This window comes from Vombatus ursinus, unplaced genomic scaffold, assembly GCF_900497805.2.
Source record: "Vombatus ursinus unplaced genomic scaffold, bare-nosed wombat genome assembly UNPS02014826.1, whole genome shotgun sequence".
Classification (NCBI taxonomy): domain Eukaryota; kingdom Metazoa; phylum Chordata; class Mammalia; order Diprotodontia; family Vombatidae; genus Vombatus; species Vombatus ursinus.
The window spans coordinates 6,151,873-6,174,262 of record NW_020954604.1 but is presented as its reverse complement, the minus strand read 5'-3'; the positions used below and the strand labels follow the sequence as shown (position 1 = coordinate 6,174,262).

Below are 22,390 nucleotides of genomic sequence, written 5' to 3'. Positions count from 1 at the left end.
CTCCTACCCTTCTTCCCACCCTGAGAAAGCAATTTGATATCGATTATATATGTGAAGTCATGCAAAATACATTTCCATATTAGCTGTGTTGCAAAAGAAAAACAGAAACAAAATAAAACAATAAAAATGAGTAGAAAAAAAAGTATGTTTCAATATATATTCAGAATCCATAAGTTTTCTCTCTGAAGATAAAGAGCATTTTTCATCATGAATCTTTTGGAATTGTCTCGGGTTATTGTCTTGAGGAGAGTAGCTAAGTCTTTCACAATTGATCATTTTTACAATATTGCTGTTACTGTGTACAATGTTCTCCTGGTCCCACTCACCTCAATATGGATGACTTCATATAAGTCTTCCCAGGTTTTGTTTTTTTTGAAACCAGTAAGGTACTTTGCATCATCTTATTTGAATTTCACAACAATACTGGCGGTATGTACTATGATTATTCCCATTTTACAGGTGAGACAACTGAGGCTCGTAGAGGTTAAGTGACTTCTTTGGGGTCACAGTGCTTGGAAGTATCTGAGGCAGTATTCAAACTCAGATGTTCTCTAATGCTGAATTCAACACTTTATCCTCTGCACCACCACTCAAATGGCTAAGTAAATTATATTATATTAATGTTATGGAATAATGCAATTATGAACAAGTCTGAGAAATAGGAAGAAATCCAGAAAGGCTTTTCTGAAATAATGCAAATTGAAAAAAAGTAGAATCAGCAGAATGTAGAACACACCAAGAAAAAAAAAGTGAATGAGAATGTATGGATAGAAGAAAAAAATCCTAATAAGAACTTGGAGTATCTGAAAAATTGTTCTGATAATGCCCTCTGGTGGACAAAATTCTTTCAAATGATATTACCGAACAGCAAATGTATATGTAACAAAAGAAACTTAAAAGCCTTTCTGGATTTCTTCCTATTTCTCAGACTTGTTCATAATTGCATTATTCCATTATAATAAAATCACAGAACTTTAGAGCTAGATAATCTTGTCTTGCTCTGATTTTACAGATGAGGAAACTGAGGCCCAGAAATGGGAAATTATTACCCCCAAAGTCAATACTTTAGAAATCTGCGCTCTGACAATATTTTATTAAGTGCCTACTCTGTGCTACAAATGAACAATTGGAAATCCTCACATCATTATTAGTGTGATACAGAGAAAAGACAACTGGAGGTGGATTCAGAATACTGGTTCTACCAACATGATCTTGAGCAAGTCCCTTTACTCCTATAGTCTTATTTCCTCATTTGTAAAATTAGAGAGGGTGGGACTAGATGGTTGTCCAGTTGAGGTCTAAGGTCCCTTCTGACTCTAAATCTGTGCTCATCTGATTCTGTGATCATTAAAACTCTGTGATACAATTGAAAGTACACCAGATTCAGTTGGAGGACCTGGCTTTGAATCTTGACTCTGCTACTTATTAACTATGTGACTTTGGGAAAATCTCTTAACCTGTCTGGGTTTCAGGTTCCTATCCATCAAATGAGGGGATTGCACTAAAGGACCTGCAAGATCCCTTTCAGCTCTAGAGCCTAAGAGGTAAGTAGAGTCAATATTATTCCCATTTTACAGAGGAGAACTGAGTGTATTCCAGGCCTGAAATGTACTCTCTTCCTACCTGTACTTCAAAGAATCCCTCTCCTTCCTTTAAGATGTAGCTTAGGCACTATCTTCTGCATGAAGTCTTTGCTCATCACCACTGCTGCTACTTGCAAACTACCTTATATTAAGCTATTGATACTTTGTATGTGCATTTATACACACATGTATATCTATATTTATTAACTTTACATTTGTGTTACATGTACATATGGATATCCTTGTTGTCCAGATTCAGTTGGAGGAATTGGCTTTGATTACAAATGTCTGAGGCAGGATTTGAACTCAGGTTTTTCTGACTCCAAGTCCAGCACTCCAAACAACAACAAACATTTATATAATGCTTTACCATTCATAGACACACATGATCATCACAATAACCTTGTTTGGGGTGGAGCTTAAACATTGTGATACCCATTTTATAGATGAAGAAGTATGTAACTTGCTTATGGTCACACAGTAAGTGATTCTATGAGTGAAGAGGTAGACCCAGGATCTGAATCCAGGTTTTGGAAATCCAAATTCAGTGTGTTTTTAATCATATCATTACTATTTTTCTATTCTGAGTTTTTTCAGGTTCTGGAAGTTTCTTATCTTAAGTCATTTAAGAAGTACTGTACAATGATACAGGAGGAATGGGAATTTAGCCAGATCCCCCAAACAATATTGTCAAAGTCAATTCAAGATTGACTTTGCTCTACTGGAGTCTTTAAATGTGTAAATAGCAATTAGTAGTCTCTTTATTCGGAAGGTCTATTATTGGATGAGCAATGCACTTGGTTCTTATGAGGAAACGTAAGCCATTGGCATGTAACAAGGAAGAAAGAAAAAGAAGAGTAAGAGAATGGAAGAGAAAGAGAAAGGTGGAAGTAGGAAAAAAAATGAGAATTCAACTCAACGAACATTTATTAATTTCCTACCATGTATCACTTGGTTCTGGAGCATGTGGATGCTTAGAGAAGACATAGGTCTTGGTCTCAGAGACCTTACAGTCTAGTAAAGTGTATTATTGTAACATAAAATAATAGATCATAAATGTGTAAAGGAGTTATAAAAGTGTTATATGACATCAAGAGAGGAGGAAGATAGTTACTTATTGAGGTGACTCAGGAAGACTTCATGGAGGAGATGACGTTTGGGCTGAGCTTTAAAGCATGTTGGGGGAGCATGTGAAAAGTTTAGGCAGTAGTAGTACTAGAGACATGAGGTGGGAAAGCATGGGTCATGTATTAAGGTTAGTAAATAATCCATTTCGATTGAATTTCAATTCAAATTTAAAGAACATTTATTAAATACCTACTATATGGCAAGCATTAAGCTGGTTCTATGAAGATAAAAATGAAAAGAGCTCCTGCCCTCAAGGATGTTAAAATTCTACTGGGGTTTTATGGCCCTTACCTGATTTGGGCTAAATCACAAAAATTATGTTTAATACTGGAACAAAATGAGACACTATATTGATTCAACAATTAACAAAAGATTCACTTGATCAAACAAGAGAAGAATGTTCAACAAAGACAGGCACTGAGATCTTCCTGAGTTGATTCAACTGACAAAAGCTTCTTTCCCTGAGTTACCCATCATTTTACACATGCCAGACATGGCAGAACTCTTGGAGTTCCTTATGGCTTCTTTGTACTTAGAAGTGATATCAACAGCCTGTGTCAAATAAGTCTCAGTGATGGTTTTCTGTACCTTTTAAGGAAAACTAGCCTAACTTGCAAGAGTGGGGTGGTTAGGATACTACTCCTACGATGAGGTGAAAACAAGATAGACAGAGATAGATGAATACAAAATATATTCAAAGTAATTTTGGGTTGGAGGGCCCTAACTGGTTGAAAGTCCTCCTGTAGGAGATGACACTTCAACTTAGCCTTGAAAGGCTTTGAGATTCCAAGAGGCAGAGGTTAGGATGAAGAGCATTCCAGGTGTCAAAGTGTTAGATATGGGAGGTAGAATTTCTCTTTTCCAATTCCGTAGCAGGTAAGCCAGGTTAGTTGGATCTCAGTGAGCTTGGGAGTAGTGATATAATCAGCCTGGAAAGATAGGTTGGAGCTAGATTGTGAAAGGCTTTCAATGCCAATTAAAGGAGTTTCTCTTTTATCCCAGAGGCAACAAGGACCTATTGAAGTTTCTTGAGCAGGGGAGTGGAGCCTTGCAGTCAGACCAATGCTTTATTAATATCTATTTAGCATCTGTGTGGAGAAGCCTGGATGTTATTCCAAGGCTATTGTAACAATAGGTGAAAGGTGAGGAGGGCCTAAGAACGGTGACTCTGGGAGTCTTGAATAAGGAGAACAGATAAGAGTTGTGGAGGAAGAATAGTCAATACTTGCCAACTGATTGTTAAGGGGTGGGGGTGAGGGAGAATGAAGAGTGGAAGATTGCTCCAAGAGTGAAAGGTTGTGAATCTGGGTTTGAGTGGAACATAAAGTATGTGTAGACAGATCATGGAGAGATTCGAATGTCAGATTCAGTAAGATTAGGTAACTGATCCAAAGTCACAAAGGTAAGGTCAAATCTGGGATCATGAACCCAGGTCCTCTGCCTTGAGATCCAGTGATCTCCCCATTTTGTCACCCAGCCTCGTAGTGGGCACTGAACAAAATCTCTTTCCACTTGCCAGAAGAATCAGAAATTAAAATAAATACAGCTCTAGGGTTTTCAGAGAGAAATGTAGTCACCAGGAAACTATTTTCCCACTAAGTCCCTTTGCATTGTCTGCTCTCAGGATCAAGTAAACCTCTAACTTTGCCTCAGCTGTACTTAATTAAAGGATTAAAACAAAAAGATTCCCTAGGCTAAAAGCCAGCCCACAATTAGAACCCCACCCTGACTTTTTCCAGTCAATTCGGAAATCCCGTTTGCCTCTCCCAGACTGTAATTCTGGCCATTTTTAAAAGAAAAATGATGTTAATAAACAGTTGGTTTTGTGTTTTGTTTCTGTTTTTGGTTTGGACCTACAATTCCCTCTATGTGGGGGAGTCTCATCAGTAGCATTTCTTTGTAGTTGTTTTAATTTGCATTTCTCTAATTATTTAGTGATTTAGAGCATTTTTTTCTTGTTTAGTGATTGATTGGATTTCTTCCTCTGAAAACTACTTGTTTCAGACCAGAATGACTCTTATTTTTATGTCGTTGTTCAGTCATTTCAGTCTTGTCCAACTCTTCATGACCCCATTTGGGGTTTTCTTGGCAAAGATACTGGAGTGATTTGCCATTTTCTTCTCCAGGTTATTTTACAGATGAGGAAACTGAGGCAAAAAGGGTTAAGGGGCAAGCCCAGGGTCACATAGCTAGTAAGTGTCTAAGACCCATTTTGAACTCAGGAAGATGAATTTTCCTGACTACAGGCCTGGTACTTTATCTACTTCACCACCTAGTTGAATCAATTGCTTATAAATCTTGGAAATGAGATCTTTATCAGAGAAACTTGCAAATATTTTTCCCAGTTAACTGTTTTCCTTCTATTCTTAAGTGTACTGCATTTGTTTGGGTAAAAGCTTTTAAACTGTATATAATCAAATGTCCATTTTATTTTCTGTGATTCTATCCTCTCTGTCTTTTTTTTTTTAATAAGAAAGGTAAGCACATAAAGTAAGATTATACCTTCATTAGAGCCAATAGCACACTGTTAAGGAAAACTTGTAATATTCTTGTTTGTTTTCTTGGCAAAGATACTGGAGTGGTTTGCCATTTTCTTCTCCAGGTTATTTTACAGATGAGGAAATTGAGGCAAAAAGGCTTAAGTGACAAGCTCAGGATCACACAGCTAGTAAATGTCTAAGACCTGTTTTGAACTCAGGAAGATGAATCTCTGAAAAATTCCATTAAAGGCTTGTTTGGAAGCTAGTCTCTAACTTGTGGATGACTAATGTGAGTTTACTAAAGAATTGGAGACTGAAATCATCATCATAATCATTTGGACATAATGTTGAGGTGTAAAAATTTTAAGAACAATGTCGTTAATAGGTGTTGCCATACCAAATTATCAAGCTCTAAACGATGTGAAATGACAAGCTCTCCAAGAAATCAAAATCATTTAGGAAAAAGAGGAAGTACACATTACCTCTGTAGTTCTGTCTGCTACTTGGAGTTGATGCTTTCAAGCAAGCCTACAGCTGACAAGTTTATATCCTAGTAAATTTAGATACCTGCACTATTATCCACAGAACATTAAATATAAATGATAGCAAGATAATGGCATCATAGGATCATGAATTTAGAGCTGGAAGGGATCTTCAAAGCCATCAAGTCCAACTCCCTTATTTTACAAAAGAAGAAATTGAGGCACATAGAAATTAAATGACATGGTCACACAGGTAATAAATGTCTGAAGCAGGATTCACACTCAGGTCTTCCTGACCCCAAGTCTAGCACTCTATCCATTATACCTCCTAGTTTACTCAAGGAAACTATCCACATCCTTGGAACAAGAGACTCCATTGCCCCAAGGAAGCCACCAATAAGAAACAAGTCCTATATACTCCAAAATATTTATAGCAGTACTTTTTGTGACAGTTAAGAATTGGAAATACAAACTCCAATATATTTATAGTAACACTTTTTATGATAGTTAAGCATTGGAAGCAAAGTAGATGTCCACCAATTTGGGAAATGGCTAAACAAATAGTGGTATGTGAATGTAATGTAATATTCCTGTGCTCTAAGAAATTATGTATGTAATGAATGTAGAGGATCATGGCAAGATCTCCATGAACTGATACATAGTGAAGTAAGCAGAGGGAACAATAAACACAATAACTGCAATAATGTAAATGGAAAGAACAACTACATACAAAAAAATCAAAAGTCAGTGTTGCAAAATTAAAAAGAACAAACATGGCTCAAAATAAGAGAAATCACTGTCCTACCCTTTTGCAAAGGTGTTTGTTTTTGTTCAGTCATTTCAGTTATGGCTGACTCTTCATGACCCCATTTGGGGTTTTCTTGGCAAAGATACTGGAGTGGTTTGCCATTTCCTTTTCCACATCATTTTATAAAGGTGTGAGGTCCACAAATATTTTACGTTGTCTATATTTTTAGAGTTTTCAATGTATAATCAGTTATGCTGGTTTTGCATCTTTTTTTTTCTTTTAAAATGCAATTTGTTGTATGGAGTGACTGGAAAGAAGAGGATGAGAGATACTGAGGGAGATTATGGTGAAATAAAAAAAAATAGAACAATAAAAACTTATTTTAAAAAGGTTAGATGAGCCAATGAAAGTGATCTCTAAATAGGAAGTCACTAAGTCTTTACCATCTCTAAACCACAAAATCTTCACAGCAAGGAAGAGTCAAAGCTTCCAGATCCTCCCTGTTCGCATTGGAACTTTTGGGATCCAACTGATTAAAAAATGCAAACATCAGCTGACTAACAGCTGTAATCAAAGTCATAAAACCAAAAGAAAAAAGGTCAAGTTTGTAACTGGGATTCTACAGAAGACCTATATTAACATGCCTCTATCTATGTCTCCACCCATTCCCCACCCCTTCAGCAGAGGATATGTTTATCCAAAAGAGTGGATGAGATGACTATCTATTCCTTCTCCTTCTAGCCACAGAGTGCATAGAACTCATAAAAATGTTTTATTTCCAAACATTATTAATAATTACCAGTCATCAAAATGGTCAAAATAATTGAGGGTAGGGCAAAAATCTGGGGATGTCATAGCAAAAGAAAAGGAAGAGAGGGGAAATACGGTAAGGGACCTTTCACTAAGAAGCATTCATTTATTCATTAATGCAACTAATATTTAGTAACCACTTTGTGTAAAACATTATAATTGGCTCAGGAAATATAAAGACAATCCCCCATTAAAAGCAGTTCTTTCCTTTGAGAAACTTACCTGTGATTGAAAGAAAACAATATATACCAAAAAAAAAAAGATTTTGAGGGGGAGTGGAAAGCATTTGCTAATGTGGGGATAAGGAAAGGCTTCATGTAGAAGTTGCTGGCACATAGTAAGCACTTAAAAAATGTTTACTGATTGATTGATGTAAATGGTGGCAATTGAACTGAGTCTTGATGAAAACAAGGAATTCAAGGGGTTGAGGCTGAAGGACTGCATTCTAGGTGGGGGACAACCAGTGCAAAGTCATTGCAATTGAGTCTTATGAGTGAGGAACATCAGGAAAAGCAGCATGATGGAGGAATAGCAGGCACACCAGTTTACCTGGACCATAGAGTAGCTGAAGAAGAGTGATTGATACATACACACACACACACACACACACATACACATACACACGTGTGTGCATACATGTGCACATATAAAACACAACAATATATGCATGCACATATACATACATGATGCATAAACACATAGACACATGTTTATATATAGATGTGAACACATACATGTATATACACATATACACATATACATATGCATGTGTTGCGTATATGAACACAGCACATATATGTGCATGCATAAATACATAGACATGTGTGTATATATAGACATGAATACATACATGTATATATACATATACAAATGCATATATTCATATGAATATATATTTCTCTATATATATACAGATAGTCTGGGTTGGGGTTCTAAGACACAGAGGAGCTTATATTTTACCTTGGAAGTGAAAGATGGCCACTGAAGTTTCCTGAGCACAGGAGTGAGATGGTAAGACCCATGCTTTATCAATACCAGATTGGTAGATGTGTAGAAAGTGGATTAGATACAGGAGAAATTTGAGATAGAAATAACAATTAGTAAGCTATTTCAATAGTTCAGAAGTGAGGTGATAAAGGCCAGAATTAGGATGATAGTTATATGAGTAGAAAGAAAGGATGGACATAAGATGTTTTGGTGTTAGAGTGGACCAAAATTGGTGACTTATTAAATATGGACTTGAAAGAGAGGTAAGAATAGATAATGTCTCTGATGTTGTAAACCTGGTAACTGAAAGGATCCTGGTACTCTAATCTTAAATAGGGAAGTTGGGAAGAAGGGGTAATATGGAATAGCATAGTATTTTAGAAAGGATGCTGGATCTGAAGTCAGAAGACCTGGGTTTGAATTTGGTTTTGCCATTTACTGCTTACGTGACTTTGGACAGGTCACTTAATTTCTATGATCTTTGTCTGTAAAATTAGGTTGGGCTAGGTATCCTCTAAGTTCCTTTACAATTAAGTGACAGAATAGTTATCTTGGACACAACTTGAGGGGTGGATTAAGCATGGCTTCTTTATTTAAAAAGAACATAGTGTTTTTTTTAAGTCATAAAAAAGCTTCCCAGAGTATCATCAGGTATAATTCAACTTCTTCAGGCTCTTTTGGCAAGTGGCTTCATTGGTTGATGACTCAAAGGACCTCAAGAGTCATGAGGCAACATGCTGGAGAATAGACCTGATTAGTAAACCCCTAGTCCTGTATGCCCAGGGTAGAAAAGGAAACTCAGTGACAGAACCTGGGGAGATGCTCTGAGTGAGGTCTGCTCCTAGGACCAGATGGTCCTTTACAATTGCCATGGGGCCAATATCTTGCTGATAACTCAAGAAAGAGAGACCATAAGACTGAAGTGTACTTGTATCATTTGTTATAGCTATCCCAGATGTTGAGAGTCAATAAAAGAGAGAGGGAGAGAGAATTTCACTGGGAATCCTGTACATAACAAATATATTAAATAAGCCTTCAAAAAAATAAGCAATATAAGGCAGAGGTTCTTAATCTTGTTTGTGTCACAGATCCCCTTGACTGGGGTTGGGTAACCTGCGGCCTAAAGGCCACATGTGGCCTTCTAAATCCTCAAGTGTGGCCTTTTGACTGAATCCAAACTTCACAGAACAAATCTGGTTCCCTACCTCTGTGGTCTTGATGGTCTAGTGAAACCCATGGATCCCTTCTCAGAAAAATGTTTTTGTTTTTAATGTGATAACTAAAAGATATAAGATTAAAAAGGAAAACAATTTTGTTGAAAGATAGCTATCAAAATGTTAAAAACAAGCAAAGAAGTTCATGAACTCCAGGTAAAGAATACCTGATCTAAGGATAAAAAGTGTACAACATTAGTAAAGATTTCCCTTTTCCATACCATTTGAGTTTGTATCCCCAAAATATGCCTCTCCTGAGGGAAAAGCCTGCTGAAAATCCTCATCCCTGTCTGTTGTAAGAAAGCAGAGTGACTGCTGTGCCATTAACTTTCTCATTCTTTAGCTTTCTTGTTGAAAAGTGAATTCCATCCCAGCTTCCCCCCTAAACAAAGACTATTCAAAAGAGACTTAGTAATGAACTAATCTAGTTAGTTTAACATATATATATTTTTAAAAATCCTACAGTAAGTATGGAGAGGAGGGTCAAAGCTCAAGAACAGATAGCCAGGGCAAAGGTCAGGAGACATTTATTACGAGACACTTCCAGGAAAGTTGTTTCACTTGCCACAATGCTTTGCACCAGAGCTCCCTGGAGTCTATCCTTTACCTTGTTGTTTGCCTTTGCTGCTTCCATATTGGTGAGTGGCTTTCCATTCTCCTCTACTATTAAGAACAATTTATTCCTATGTACTATTATCCATTATATGTGTATTTCTTTGCAGATCAACCCCTCATCCAAAGAAAATGGTAAGGTTTTCTTGTAATGTTAAGAGAATGCTTCTTTATTGTCTTTTTTCAATGACAGTAGTAATAATATCTCCTTTCCCCCTAGAAGTCGAGGTCAGTAAGCAAAGGAAAGATATTTTAGAAATCAACCTAGGTAAGTTATAGCTCTGCCTGTTTATTGCTTTTTAAAAAAAGCTTTATTTTTATAAAACAAAAGCAATAATGATAGGTAATATTTATATAGTGCCTACTATGTGTCAAGCACTATACTAAATGCTTTACAAATATTATGCCATTTGATCCTCACAGCAACTCTGGGAGATGGGTGCTATTATAGTACTAATTTTACAGGTGGGGAAACTGTGGAATACAGAGGTTAAGTGACTTGCTCAGGGTCACACAGTTAGTAAGTGTCTAAGGGCAGACATGAACTCAGGTCTTCTGGACTCCAGGTCCTGTATTCTATCCACTATGATACCAAATTACCCATACTTTATAACATTACTTCATGTATATATTTTCCTTCCCCAATTAACCCATTTCTTATAACAAAGAAAATCAATATTGGGACTCTTTGACAATGCATGAGCATTTCATCCCTGTAGTTTCCTGACTTGCAGGCCAGAGGAGTCAAGGAGGCCTGGGATCATTATTAATTTTCCCCCCATTTTCTTGGAGCTTGAATCATTTGTGATCTTTTCAGTCATGTTGTAGTTTTTCAGTCAGGGTAGAATTTATACATTATTTTGGTAATCCTGCTTATTTCACTCTGAATTAGCACATAAGAATCTTTCCATACTTCTCTGAAGTCTTCATATGAAAAACCAGCTGTACGAATGAGTTGCCTGAACAAGTCGCTTTTCATTCAATTAATATGTTATATGCCTATTATACAATAGGCATATAACACAATTACTATATTATGCAATCATAATACTGTATGATATTTTTATATAATGCAAAGTCATATAATATAATTACTGTATAGTCACTTTCTAATCAATGGGCACCCATTAATGGTTAGATTTTTTGGGGGAAGAGTATAAACCATCTGTTCACACATGAAAAAAAATTTCTTATTGTAATTTTTCAGTCATGATTTATATTTTATTGGAAGAATTTTATCAAAGCTTCATTAAGCCTTACAAGTTACCTGAAAAGAGAAATATTATTTCCATTTTGTAGAGGATAATCAAGGGATGATTTTAGGAAGGCAGAAATTTTTTTATGTAATCTAAGAATATATTCTAATTCCAGAGCTCAGAAAGTTTAATCATTATTTATTTGACAAAAGGTTCTATTTATCAGAGAATAAATTAAAACATGGACTACAGAAAAGGAATTGGTACCAATATCTTATTTTTTTGTTTTAGTGTTTTAATTTTTTTGTTTGTCTTGGTTTTAGTTTTTTTTATTTTGTTTTCTTTTTGCTTTTTTTTTTGTATCGAGTGTCTCCAGGTACACACCACCACCAGTTTTTCCAGGCCAGATAACATTCATCACCAAACAAATCTTGCATTTACGTGTACATAACAAATTGTGAAAAGGAATTTTAGATTGGTGATATTATAATAATCCAATTAACTGGGGAAAACCACTAGTTTTAATCTATTACTAAGAGGAAGAAGAAAAATAGTCCCCCCCTCCCCACCCCAGGAGAATCCAAGATATACTAAATATCTATTATTAAGGTTTAAGAAAGATTGAGAAGAAGTTGTTTTCATGAAAATGGTAGCTAAAAGATTGAGGAGGATATTATGAGCTCCAAAGGATTAAGAACCTATATACCATCCCCTGCCCCTAGGATGAGGAAGACAAAATGATAGTCTTCTGGTGGGGAGAAAAGGAGGTTTTCCTATAAGAAATAGGAGGTTTTCCTATAAGAGTTTTCAGTGTTATAAGTTGGGCCTGTGATAGGAAGAGTCACAAGAACTCATTAACGTAACTCAGTATGTTTCTAGCATAGCTCAAGACTTCAGGCATGTACTTCCCACCCCCCACACCCCACCTTTTCATGCTATGCTCAGAGACACAGTGAAATTCATGACCCAGCTAGAATATTAAACATGGAATTGGTATTAGAATTGGTGTCAACCAGTGGCTACACTGCTCTGGTTATTTATTATCATCCAGTGAGGATGGGGATAGGATCTATTATCTTAAAAACATAATCATGAATAAAATTCTAGATTTTTGTCCTTCAAGCACATTAATTTTTTTTTTTTTGCAAAATCTCTCATTTATTGCTCAGAGATATCTTTAGTATACAAATGGGTAGAGCTCTCCCAAATACATCCAGGGTCATCCTAAAGAGTAAGGCTACCCAAATGTACCCAGGCTTGCTTTAGTGTTAGCTAAGTCCATGTTGACTCTGTCTGTGATGAACAAACTAACAAGAGCAGATATTTGCACAATGCTTTATGGTTGGCAAAGTACTTTCCATATGTTCTCATTTGAATCTTACAACCCTGTGAAGTCTATACTGTAGATGCTATCCACATTTTACTGATGAAGAAACTAAGGTTGAGAGAGGTTATATGATTGGCTCAAAGTCACACAGCAGATTAGTCTGAGAGGTCATATGTCAGTGTGGTATGACGCAACATAGAGTATTGAATATGGAATCACAGAACCTAGGTTCAAATCCCAACTCTGCCACTTACAACTTGTGTAACCTTAAGTAAATCATTTCTCTTCCCTGGTCCTCAGTTTCCTCCTCCATAAGATAAAATGATTTTTTTTGATGATTTTTTTCTAAGCGCCAAAGCTCTGATTCTATGGTTCTATGAATAAAACAAGGTCTCTTGAATCAAAGTCCAGAACTTTCTACTATGCCACATTGACTGAAGATGAAAGAAGTGGCTATTGAAATTGGGAGTTTGTTCATTTACACAACAACATTTACTGAGTGTTTTCTATGTGCAGAAGACTATGCTGGGCAATGAGAGTCATAAAAAGATGAGATTGTTTCAGATATAACCAGGGTTGCCTCAGTGGTAACTGAGTAATGGAAGTGAGAAAATCTGATACATACAAAGTATGGAACAGAGTGGCATTTAATGTATGAATAATACATAATAAAGAGACTATAATGTTCTCTGCGTTGAAGTCATACATTGCTATCACTCTCTTTAGATTAGTCCTGGAAGGAAGAACTAGATTCAACTCCAGACGAGTATTCACCCTTTCTAGGAAACTTTCCCTAACTCGGGTTGAGGAGAGCTAATAACATATTCTCAGATTTGTATACAATTGCTTCTTCCAACTACTAAGCTTGTCTAACAAGTCAAATAGAAGCCAAGACCATAGAATGGGTGAGTTGGAAGATATCTTAATAATAATTCATCCAACCTGCCCATTTTACAAATGGAGAACACAAGGACTAAATGACTTGTACCATTGTACATTGTACAAGTGGTCCCTCCATGCCCTCTTTCTTCTCCTTTTAAGATCTATGGTACCATACTTTTTCTATAATCTGACGATCTCTAACCTTGACCATCTGAGATTATATTGGTATTTTTTTTAAAATTTAACTTAGAATGATAAAAAAAAAATTCCAAATTTAATCACTCACATTTTCCCTTGGTGCTGTGAGGCCCCTTCAGAATGACTTCTTATTTTCTCAAAAATATCTTTGGCATAAGCCCTGTTCTATTGCTCCCTGTGTTATGTGAATTTTTCTGTCTCACACGGAATGGGTTTGTATCAGGGAGGAAGTAAGCGAATGATCTGATTCCTAAGGTATGTGACAGGGTACAGCATGAGTGACTTGAGAAGCCAGTAGGGACTGGGGCTTGCAGTTTGTGTTCCTCAGGTCATTGACCCAAATAATTATGCAATTCTCTATTTTACTTTGTTAATATAAATAAGAATGACCAGACACAAATGACCTTAAAATAACTTAGTTTTTTAAATTTATATTTCTCTGTTTCTTAAAATTTAGGGCATGACCTTGGCAAGAAAGGTTAAAAGTCCTAGATAACCAAGAGTCAATTTGTCAAATTTGATAAATCCTAAGTGCTGGTGGATGCAAGCCATAGTTGGAATCTAAATGAATGTGTCTGTTCAGGGATCATCATATATAATTTGAAATTGGAAGGAACAATAAGACCAGCTTTTTAAAACCCATCATTTTACAGAGGAGGAAAAAGGGCCAGAGAGTGAAGTGATTTGATCAAATTCATACAGATTTTAAGAGATACAGCCAGAATTTGAATCTAGATCTTCTGATTCTCAACCTTTAAAATTTTGGAACCTTATAGCACAGAGTGTGAGAATTAGAGGGAGTCTTTAGAACAGGAAACATGGACTCTGAGAACACAGAATACAGGGACCTCAGATGGTATCTGGTCCAATTTCCATAGAGTTCAGGATTCACACCTTACAGCTTCCAAGATGCTCATGTCTATAGCCTCCACCTAAATGTCACCAGAAATAGGGAGAACAATATATCAGGAGACAATTTGTGTTGGGTCACCAGAAAATTGTACCTTTCTGTTGTTTCTATCTATTGCTATGCCTTCTACTTTTTGGCATCAAGTAGAATAACCCAAGGGCAATTAAGTAATGCAATAGATAGAATGCTAGGCCTAGAGTCAGGAAGATCTGAGTTCAAATCCAGCCTTAGATACTTACTAACTGTGTGACACTGGGCAAGTCACTTAACCCTGCTTGCGTCAGCTTCCTCATCTGTAAAATGAGCTGGAGAAGAAAATGGTAAGCCACTCCAATATCTTTACCAAGAAAACCCCAAATGAGGTCACAAAGAGTAAGACATGAATGAAATGACACCACCACCACCACTAAGTCCAAGCCCTCTTTGAATACCAGCATTTGCCACGGTTCTATAAAAACTCTTACACATAGACCATATGACAGAGGTTGTCATAAGGAAGGTATTGACTGTTAGATTCATACTCTATATTTTACCAGATAATTATCAACTTTTCTATTGCATTTGGCCAGTGTAGACAGAACAGCCAGACATGAGTGATCTTGAGAAACCATATTTTCATAGGGTCATAGATTTAAAGCTGGAAAGGAACTCAAGAGACCATCTGGTTCAGCATCCTCATTTTGCAAATGGGGAAACTGAGACACTGAGAAGTGAAGTGATCTGCCAAGGTAGTATCAAAGACTGGATTGAATCTAGATCAAAGGCAATACTAATGGCACTATATCATGATTCTGTCTCTTCTTTTGTTTCAGTGTCTACAAATCACATACCTTCTGATTAAGTTACTTTGCCTCTGACTCTTCATCTATAAAATGGGGACAATAATACTGTCTCACAGGCTTGTGCTTGAAAGAGCTTTGTAAACCTTAAAGTGTTAGAGAAATATGAGATTATTATTATGAAAGACCTCCATAACTTCTCTATGACTCATTTTACCCCTTCTAAAAATCTGGGCAATAATATGTAATGAGGACATAAAAAGATGAGATTCTTCCAAACATAGACAGGGTTGCCTCAGTGGTAACTAAGCCATGGGATTCACACTTTAGTGGCAGGAAAATATGATACATAACAAACATACCCTACAGAATAACATTTAATAAATTAACGATATGTGACAAAGAGGTTACAAACAAAGCTCTCTGATTAAAGTCATAAGTTGCTGTTACTATCTTTAGATTAGCTCCGGAAGGAAGAATTAGATTCAAATCCAGCTGAGTATTCATATTTTCTAGGAAGCTTTCCCTGACCGGGCTGCTATCCTCCCAGTAGGATACTATAAAACCTAAGAAAAACATCTGCAAAATATTTTGAGTACCATAGGTTCTCTTAAAGATAAAGAAAATAATGGTAACTATAACACTTTCATTTTAGGAAATTTTTCCTACAGGAATTTCATTCATAAAAATATCTCCTTTGGAGTAGTAGTAGAAGTGGTAGTAGTAATAGTAATAGTAGTAGTAGTAAATAACAGTAATAATAATAACCATTATGGTGTTATATGTTCACATAGGACATTTTTCTATTTAAAATATATCTCTGACATAATATCGAGAACAATTGATGTGAAGTGGGGCAGTTAGATGGCACTATGGATAAAGCACTGGGGCCTGAGATCAGCAAGACTCATCTTCCTGAATTCAAATCTGGCCTTAGACACTTGCTAGCTGTGTGACCCTGGGCAAATCCCTTAATCCTGTTTGCCTCAGTTTCCTCATCTGTAAAATGAGCTGGAGAAGGAAATGGCAAATCACTCCAAGATCTTTGCTAAGAAAACCCCAAATGTAATCACAAAGAGTTGAACATGACTGAAAAAGAATTCAACAACAACAACAAACAAAATAACATCTCTCAGGGAAACAATGTAAGACTGCTAGGAGTATGACTGATCTTAAATTCATTGTCATCCTTGCTAAACAGAAATGAGAAGATCTTTCAAGTCAAAGAGGGAATCACATAAAAACATTTATATCAATTCCTTGATGTACTCAGATAACATTGTGTCATAGGACTCTATGGAAAATCAGCTATTTAATCTTGAAGAAACTTTAATAAAAAGTCATTTAAATCTATGCCAGCAGGATCACAGAATCCTAGATTTAGAGCTGGTATGTACCTTAGAAGTACCTTAGAAGTTATCTAGTACAACTCTCTTTTCATACAGATGGATAATACGAGACACATAGAGGTTAAGTGACTTGCCCAAGGTCAAACAGGGAGCTAGTAACAAAGAGGTAGGATTTTAACCATATCTTCTGTCTCCAAATCTAGTATTATTTCTATTCTACTACACAGAGATTAGCTTTGTGCTTGAATCCAGAGGTCAAAATACACCAGTGAATGAGAGCAATGCTTAGAAATACCAAGATAAACAGAAGGTTATGAAGGAGAAAGCTGAGGCTGTGTTTGTTAAGAAGCTGACTTGTATTCTAAAGTCAAAGGTGAATTATACTTATGCAATGCTTATATTAATGTAGACTCCTGGCATGGCAAAAGGACTGATAATGGATTTAGAAAAGGCTCCACAAAAAGATATATTAACAAAACAAATGACTTATGACCACCATGAGGCAGCTATAGAAAGGTTCAGTAATCTTCATTAAAAAAAAAAGGCAGAATATTGATAAATGGTCTAGAACAGAGCTAGATCCTATTGGTGGGAAAAAATAAATCCCATGATGTTCTCTGATTTGAATTTGCTTTGTGTATTTCCATTGGAATGGAACCAATGATCATATTTTCCATATTATGACTTTTAATAGTGCAAATTAAAATACATGTGATGATTGCAGGGAATTTGTTATTTCCACTAATTGGCACCCAGGTGTATGTGCTAAAATTTACAGAAATTAAAATTTACAGAAATACTTTTGGAACAAACAGACTTTATTTCACTATGAAGTAGTAAATGATAACAATAGGAATAACCATTGGATTTGTCAAATGTTGCCAAAGGTGATTTAGCTCTGGATAGAACCTTTAAAGCAGCTAAGTTACAAGAAGAGGAATCAAAATATTTCATTAATCAGTCAGTTGATCAACAAACAAGGCAAAGCTCTGGGGATATAAAGAAAGGCAAAAAACAATATCTTCCCTCAAGGAGTTCACAGACTAATGGGGAGACAACATACAAATAATTATGTACAAACAAGATCTATATGAGATAAATTGGAGATAGTCTTAGAGAGGTTACTACCATTTCCCTCCTACAATATAATTTTCAAACTGCTTCTATGATAATCTACCTAAGTCAAAGGTCTGACATTAAGTGTCAAACAAATAGCTGATCTATGAAGAGTTGTTTATAGAATTCCAAGGGGTTTATAATAGCAATTCAGGATCGGATCATTGCTACTAGAAGATATGGAAAGATTTTCCTTAAGGAGATGAAACTCATTGATTGATATAGATTATGCAATGAAGTAGTGGAAATTGGGCAGTGCATCACTAAAGACTGCAGAAACTTAGCATTGACCAGATACCTAGAAAGACACCATTAGGTGGATAGAATTGTACAACAGAAGCTCAGTATCTTTTCTAAATCCACAGACAACCAATCCCCATGCTACAAACTAGAAATCCTTGAAAATTAAGCCAATGATGAATTTGCTAAAATAAAATGAAAATTATCTGGAGCACCATAACTGACAGAATGGTTATACATATTGATACACAAAAATGTAAGAAGTATTTTAGATTAACAAGCCAAGTACCCATAATCTCCAATGTACCTGGAATGAAAAGCTTTTAAAATATAGAGAGAACTAGCAAAAGAAATTTAAACCATTTGGGAAGAAGACAAGGTACATGTCAGCACTGTCATTCGTTCTGCTACTATGATTGTAGTGAAAACATTTTCAGTGAGCCCGTAGAAGATGAATTTACATCTTAAAACTCATTCAACTACAAAAACAATTATTATATCCACTTGTGTAATAGACAGTAGAACACTGAGTAGAAAGTAGTAATAGCAGGATGGTGATTTGTCCTAAGACTGTTTCTTTCTCAACTCCAACAAAAACATGAGAAAATAATATAGTTATAAACCTTAAAGTTATGTGAAGATGTCATTTGGTGTCATTATTTTTCTCTTCTCTCCTCTTCTCTTCTCTTCTCTTTTTTCTCCTCTCTTCCCTTCTCTCTTCATCTTTTCTCTCTTCATCTCTCCTCTCGTCTTTTCTCTTCTACATATTATGGCTTATAATATAATAACAATAATAACTGACTGCTATATATATCTTTAATAGAAATATACATACCAGTTGCTATTATTAATGCTATATTTAATACAGTACATAATGTAAACCAACATTTTTGTATACATGTTAATATAGAGTATCCCAAAAGTTTTAGTGCAGATTTAAATATTAATAACTTAAACTTCACTAAGACTTTAAGCTGTAACAGCTTAAAATTTTACAAAGAGTTCTGAGATGCCCTGTATATATAATAGCAACTCCTATTTATGCATAGCTTTGAGGTTTGCAAAGTACTTTACACAAATTATCTCACTGGATCATCACAATGACCTTGTAAGGTAAGTACTACTATTCATTATATAGTGGAGGAAATGGAGACTCAGAATGGTTAAATGACTTTATTACAGACAACTAACAAGAATCCCACCCTTTCTCCTATATCATGCTGCCAACACAGAACTAAAAACACTGGGGCTAAGTTTTGCTGTTTTTGAAAAGTGATGGTACTTGTCTACATCCAGAAAAACCAGGTTGGTTTGTGCTTGCAATCATGGAAGAGGATTTGCAATGTTTCATCTTCATACTCTTCCCTGCTTCCCCATTATCAGTGAGAGCAGGCATTTCAAGGCTGGGATGAATTTGTTGCCATGATCCATCCACACAGAGACTAAGTCCTAATCTCATTCTCCTTGGTGTTGTGCTTTAACCAAGGAAGCTAATCAGCTTTAGAAATACTTATTATTTGTTCATATAAATAACAATGCACACCAGTGGTAGGATTTACACTTTGCTTAAGAGATTGGTGAGTTGTTCTAGATTTTGTTGTTGTTCTAGATTGGTGATTGGTGAGAATTATTCTAGATTTCCTTGTTTCCAAAGAATTTTTGTTTGAATCATAGGAAAGCTCTGCTTCATGCTATGTTGATGTTTAATTCTATTTATCCAAATATTCTTTCTCTAATCCTTCTCCAGCTGCTGGTCTGGACCTCTTTGAAGGAGACATCTTATTACCGGTAGGTACTCTCATCAACAAAATCATGGAGCTTTATTTGCTTAAACACTTCTGATTCGCTCAATCACTCAAGTATTTATTGTGCATTTATCAAGTGTAACAGGCCTGTCCTTGATCTTAAGGAGTTTCTAATACCATTGATTATAAGATTATAAGACAATTAGTCACCTACAGAAGGCAGTCATAAAATATTAGAGTTGGAAGGAATTGTAGAGGTTAGCCAGGACAACCTGTACCTCAGTGGGAATCCTGTCCATACAATCCTCTGGCCCATAGACATCTAGCCACTTGAAGATCTCCATTGATAAGCAGTCTGTTACCACCAAAGACAGTCCATTCAACATTGTAGCAGCTTTAAATTATAGTAAGTCAAAATCTGCTTTTCTATAACATCTCCATATTGCTCATACTTTGGGACTCTGTGGACAAGCAGGATAAATCTAATGTGATATCTCTTCAAATACTTGAAGATAATTATTATGTTCTCCCTAAGCCTTCTTTGCTCCAGGCTAAACATCTCTACTTCCTTCAACTGCATGTCATATAGCATGGTCTCCATTCCTCTCACCACACTGGATGCCTCCTCTGAGTGTTTTGCAAAGTGTCAGTGTTCTTAAAAAAAAAATGGTGGCCAGAACTGATCACAACATTACAGACTACATACATTAAATGTTGTAGTACAGATAATAAATTCTGCAGAAATTCAGTGATGGGGGAATTCTAATCCTGAGGACTAGAGAATTAAGGGAAGACTTCTTGGAGAGTACTGCTCCCTGCCGGAGGACCTTGGTGAATTATTTATCTTCTTTGTTTCTAGAAGAAAAACCAAAATGGACTGAGAGATCCAACGAGAAGATGGACATTCCCGATCCCTTACATTCTGGCTGATAATCTGGGTAACAGTGGTTCTTCTAAACTTGGCACCTATGATTTGGTTTGATTCATTTTCTTCTGTTCTATACAATAGTGTCAGACATGGTCATTCGTGAAATTCCTGAGAGAACTTCCTTTAAGTCATGTTGCATTTAAAGGCATGTCCTACATATTATGTTCCATCAACCAACATTATTTATTCAATAACATTGTTAAAATGCTTATTGCTCCTATGGAATGAACTGTCACTTGTTTCAGCTAACATTGCATTTGTGTGGAACCCAGGTTATATAGGATATGTCTGTTAAAAGATACTGCGTGATATATACTAATAATAGCTAGCATTAAATAGCACTTTATATTTTATTATCTCATTTGATCCTCATAACTACCCTATGAGGTAGGTCCAGTGATTATCTTCTTTTTACAGATGAGGAAACTAAGGCAGACGGAGGTTAAGTAACTTGTCACAGGTTATACCAGTTAGTAAGTACCTAATACAGGATTTAAACTCAAGTCTTCCTGAGAGTCAAATGAGATATTTGTTAAAAAAATAAACATTTTTTAAAAAGTCCTTTGTACAGTGTCTGGCACATAGTGGAAACCATATAATGGTTTGTTCTCTTCCCTTTGTATTTATTTATTTGTAATCTTAAACTTACCCCCAAGAGAATGTAGGCTCATTTCATTTTTTGTCTCTGCATTTCCAGGACTGAGAATTGTGGGGGCATATCATAGGCACTTAATAAATGCTTATTGACTTGCAAAAGTCACATAGGTAGTCAGGATCTGAGCTCAGATCTTCTGACTTCCAATTCAGTGTTTTTTTTAAAAGTTATTTCTTATTGTCTCTGTTCACTGGAACCACTTGATTTGAGTAATCACATAGTTTCCAAGATCTAGATCATAACCATATATTTTGTATTCAGCTAATTTACATAAATACAACCTACTAAATAAAATGGCTAAGTAGAGCAACCCTTAAACAATACAGTAAATAATCAGGACCCCTTCTTTGAAAATATTTACAAGTTTCTCTGATAAAAATCTCATTTCTAAGATTTGTAATGAATTGATTCAACTTGGTGGCAAAGTGGACAAAGTGCTAGGCCTGGAGTCAGGAAGACTTATCTTACTGAGTTCAGAATGGGCCTTTGACATTTACTAGCTGTGTGACCCTAGGCAAGTCACTTAGCTCCAATTGCCTTGCCAAAAAAAAAAAAAAAAAAGGACAACTGATTGTAAGAAAGCAAAGTGTACATTTTCCAAGACTGAAATGATCAAACAACAAACATTAGAAAAAAAAAACTTCCTACTCCATATAACAGGATGAGATGAGGATTTGATAACACATATAGTACCACTTCTTATTCACAATAAACGTTTGTTAATTAACTCTCTAGATGAAGCTGTAATAAAGGAAAAGGGTTAAGTGACTAACTCAGGGTCACACAACTAGTAAATATCAGAGGCCAAATTTGAACTCAGATTTTCTTAACTCCAGGACTGGTACTCTATCCACTGTGATAACTAACTGTCTATCTAGCTTCTAATGTATTCTCAATCTTCTCTTGGAATAAAATCCAAGGATAAAGTTCTAGCTAAGTCAGGCATTAAATCTTTTCTAGATTACTTAGATTTTTTATCTTATTATTTTAATTTTATGGATGCCTTTAGTTTTTTATATCA

General features: G+C 35.8%; 1 protein-coding gene across 1 annotated transcript in view; it reads left to right on the top strand.

The window, feature by feature from the left end:
- Positions 1 to 22,390, top strand: part of LOC114025034 (meprin A subunit alpha-like) — a 52,037-nt gene that overhangs the window by 2,964 nt on the left and 26,683 nt on the right. The window contains exons 2-5 of the mRNA XM_027838356.1: positions 1,535 to 1,544; positions 10,265 to 10,312; positions 19,789 to 19,829; positions 20,646 to 20,724. Coding sequence (XP_027694157.1) covers positions 1,535 to 1,544; positions 10,265 to 10,312; positions 19,789 to 19,829; positions 20,646 to 20,724 — 178 coding nt within the window. The remainder of the gene's footprint in view (positions 1 to 1,534; positions 1,545 to 10,264; positions 10,313 to 19,788; positions 19,830 to 20,645; positions 20,725 to 22,390) is intronic.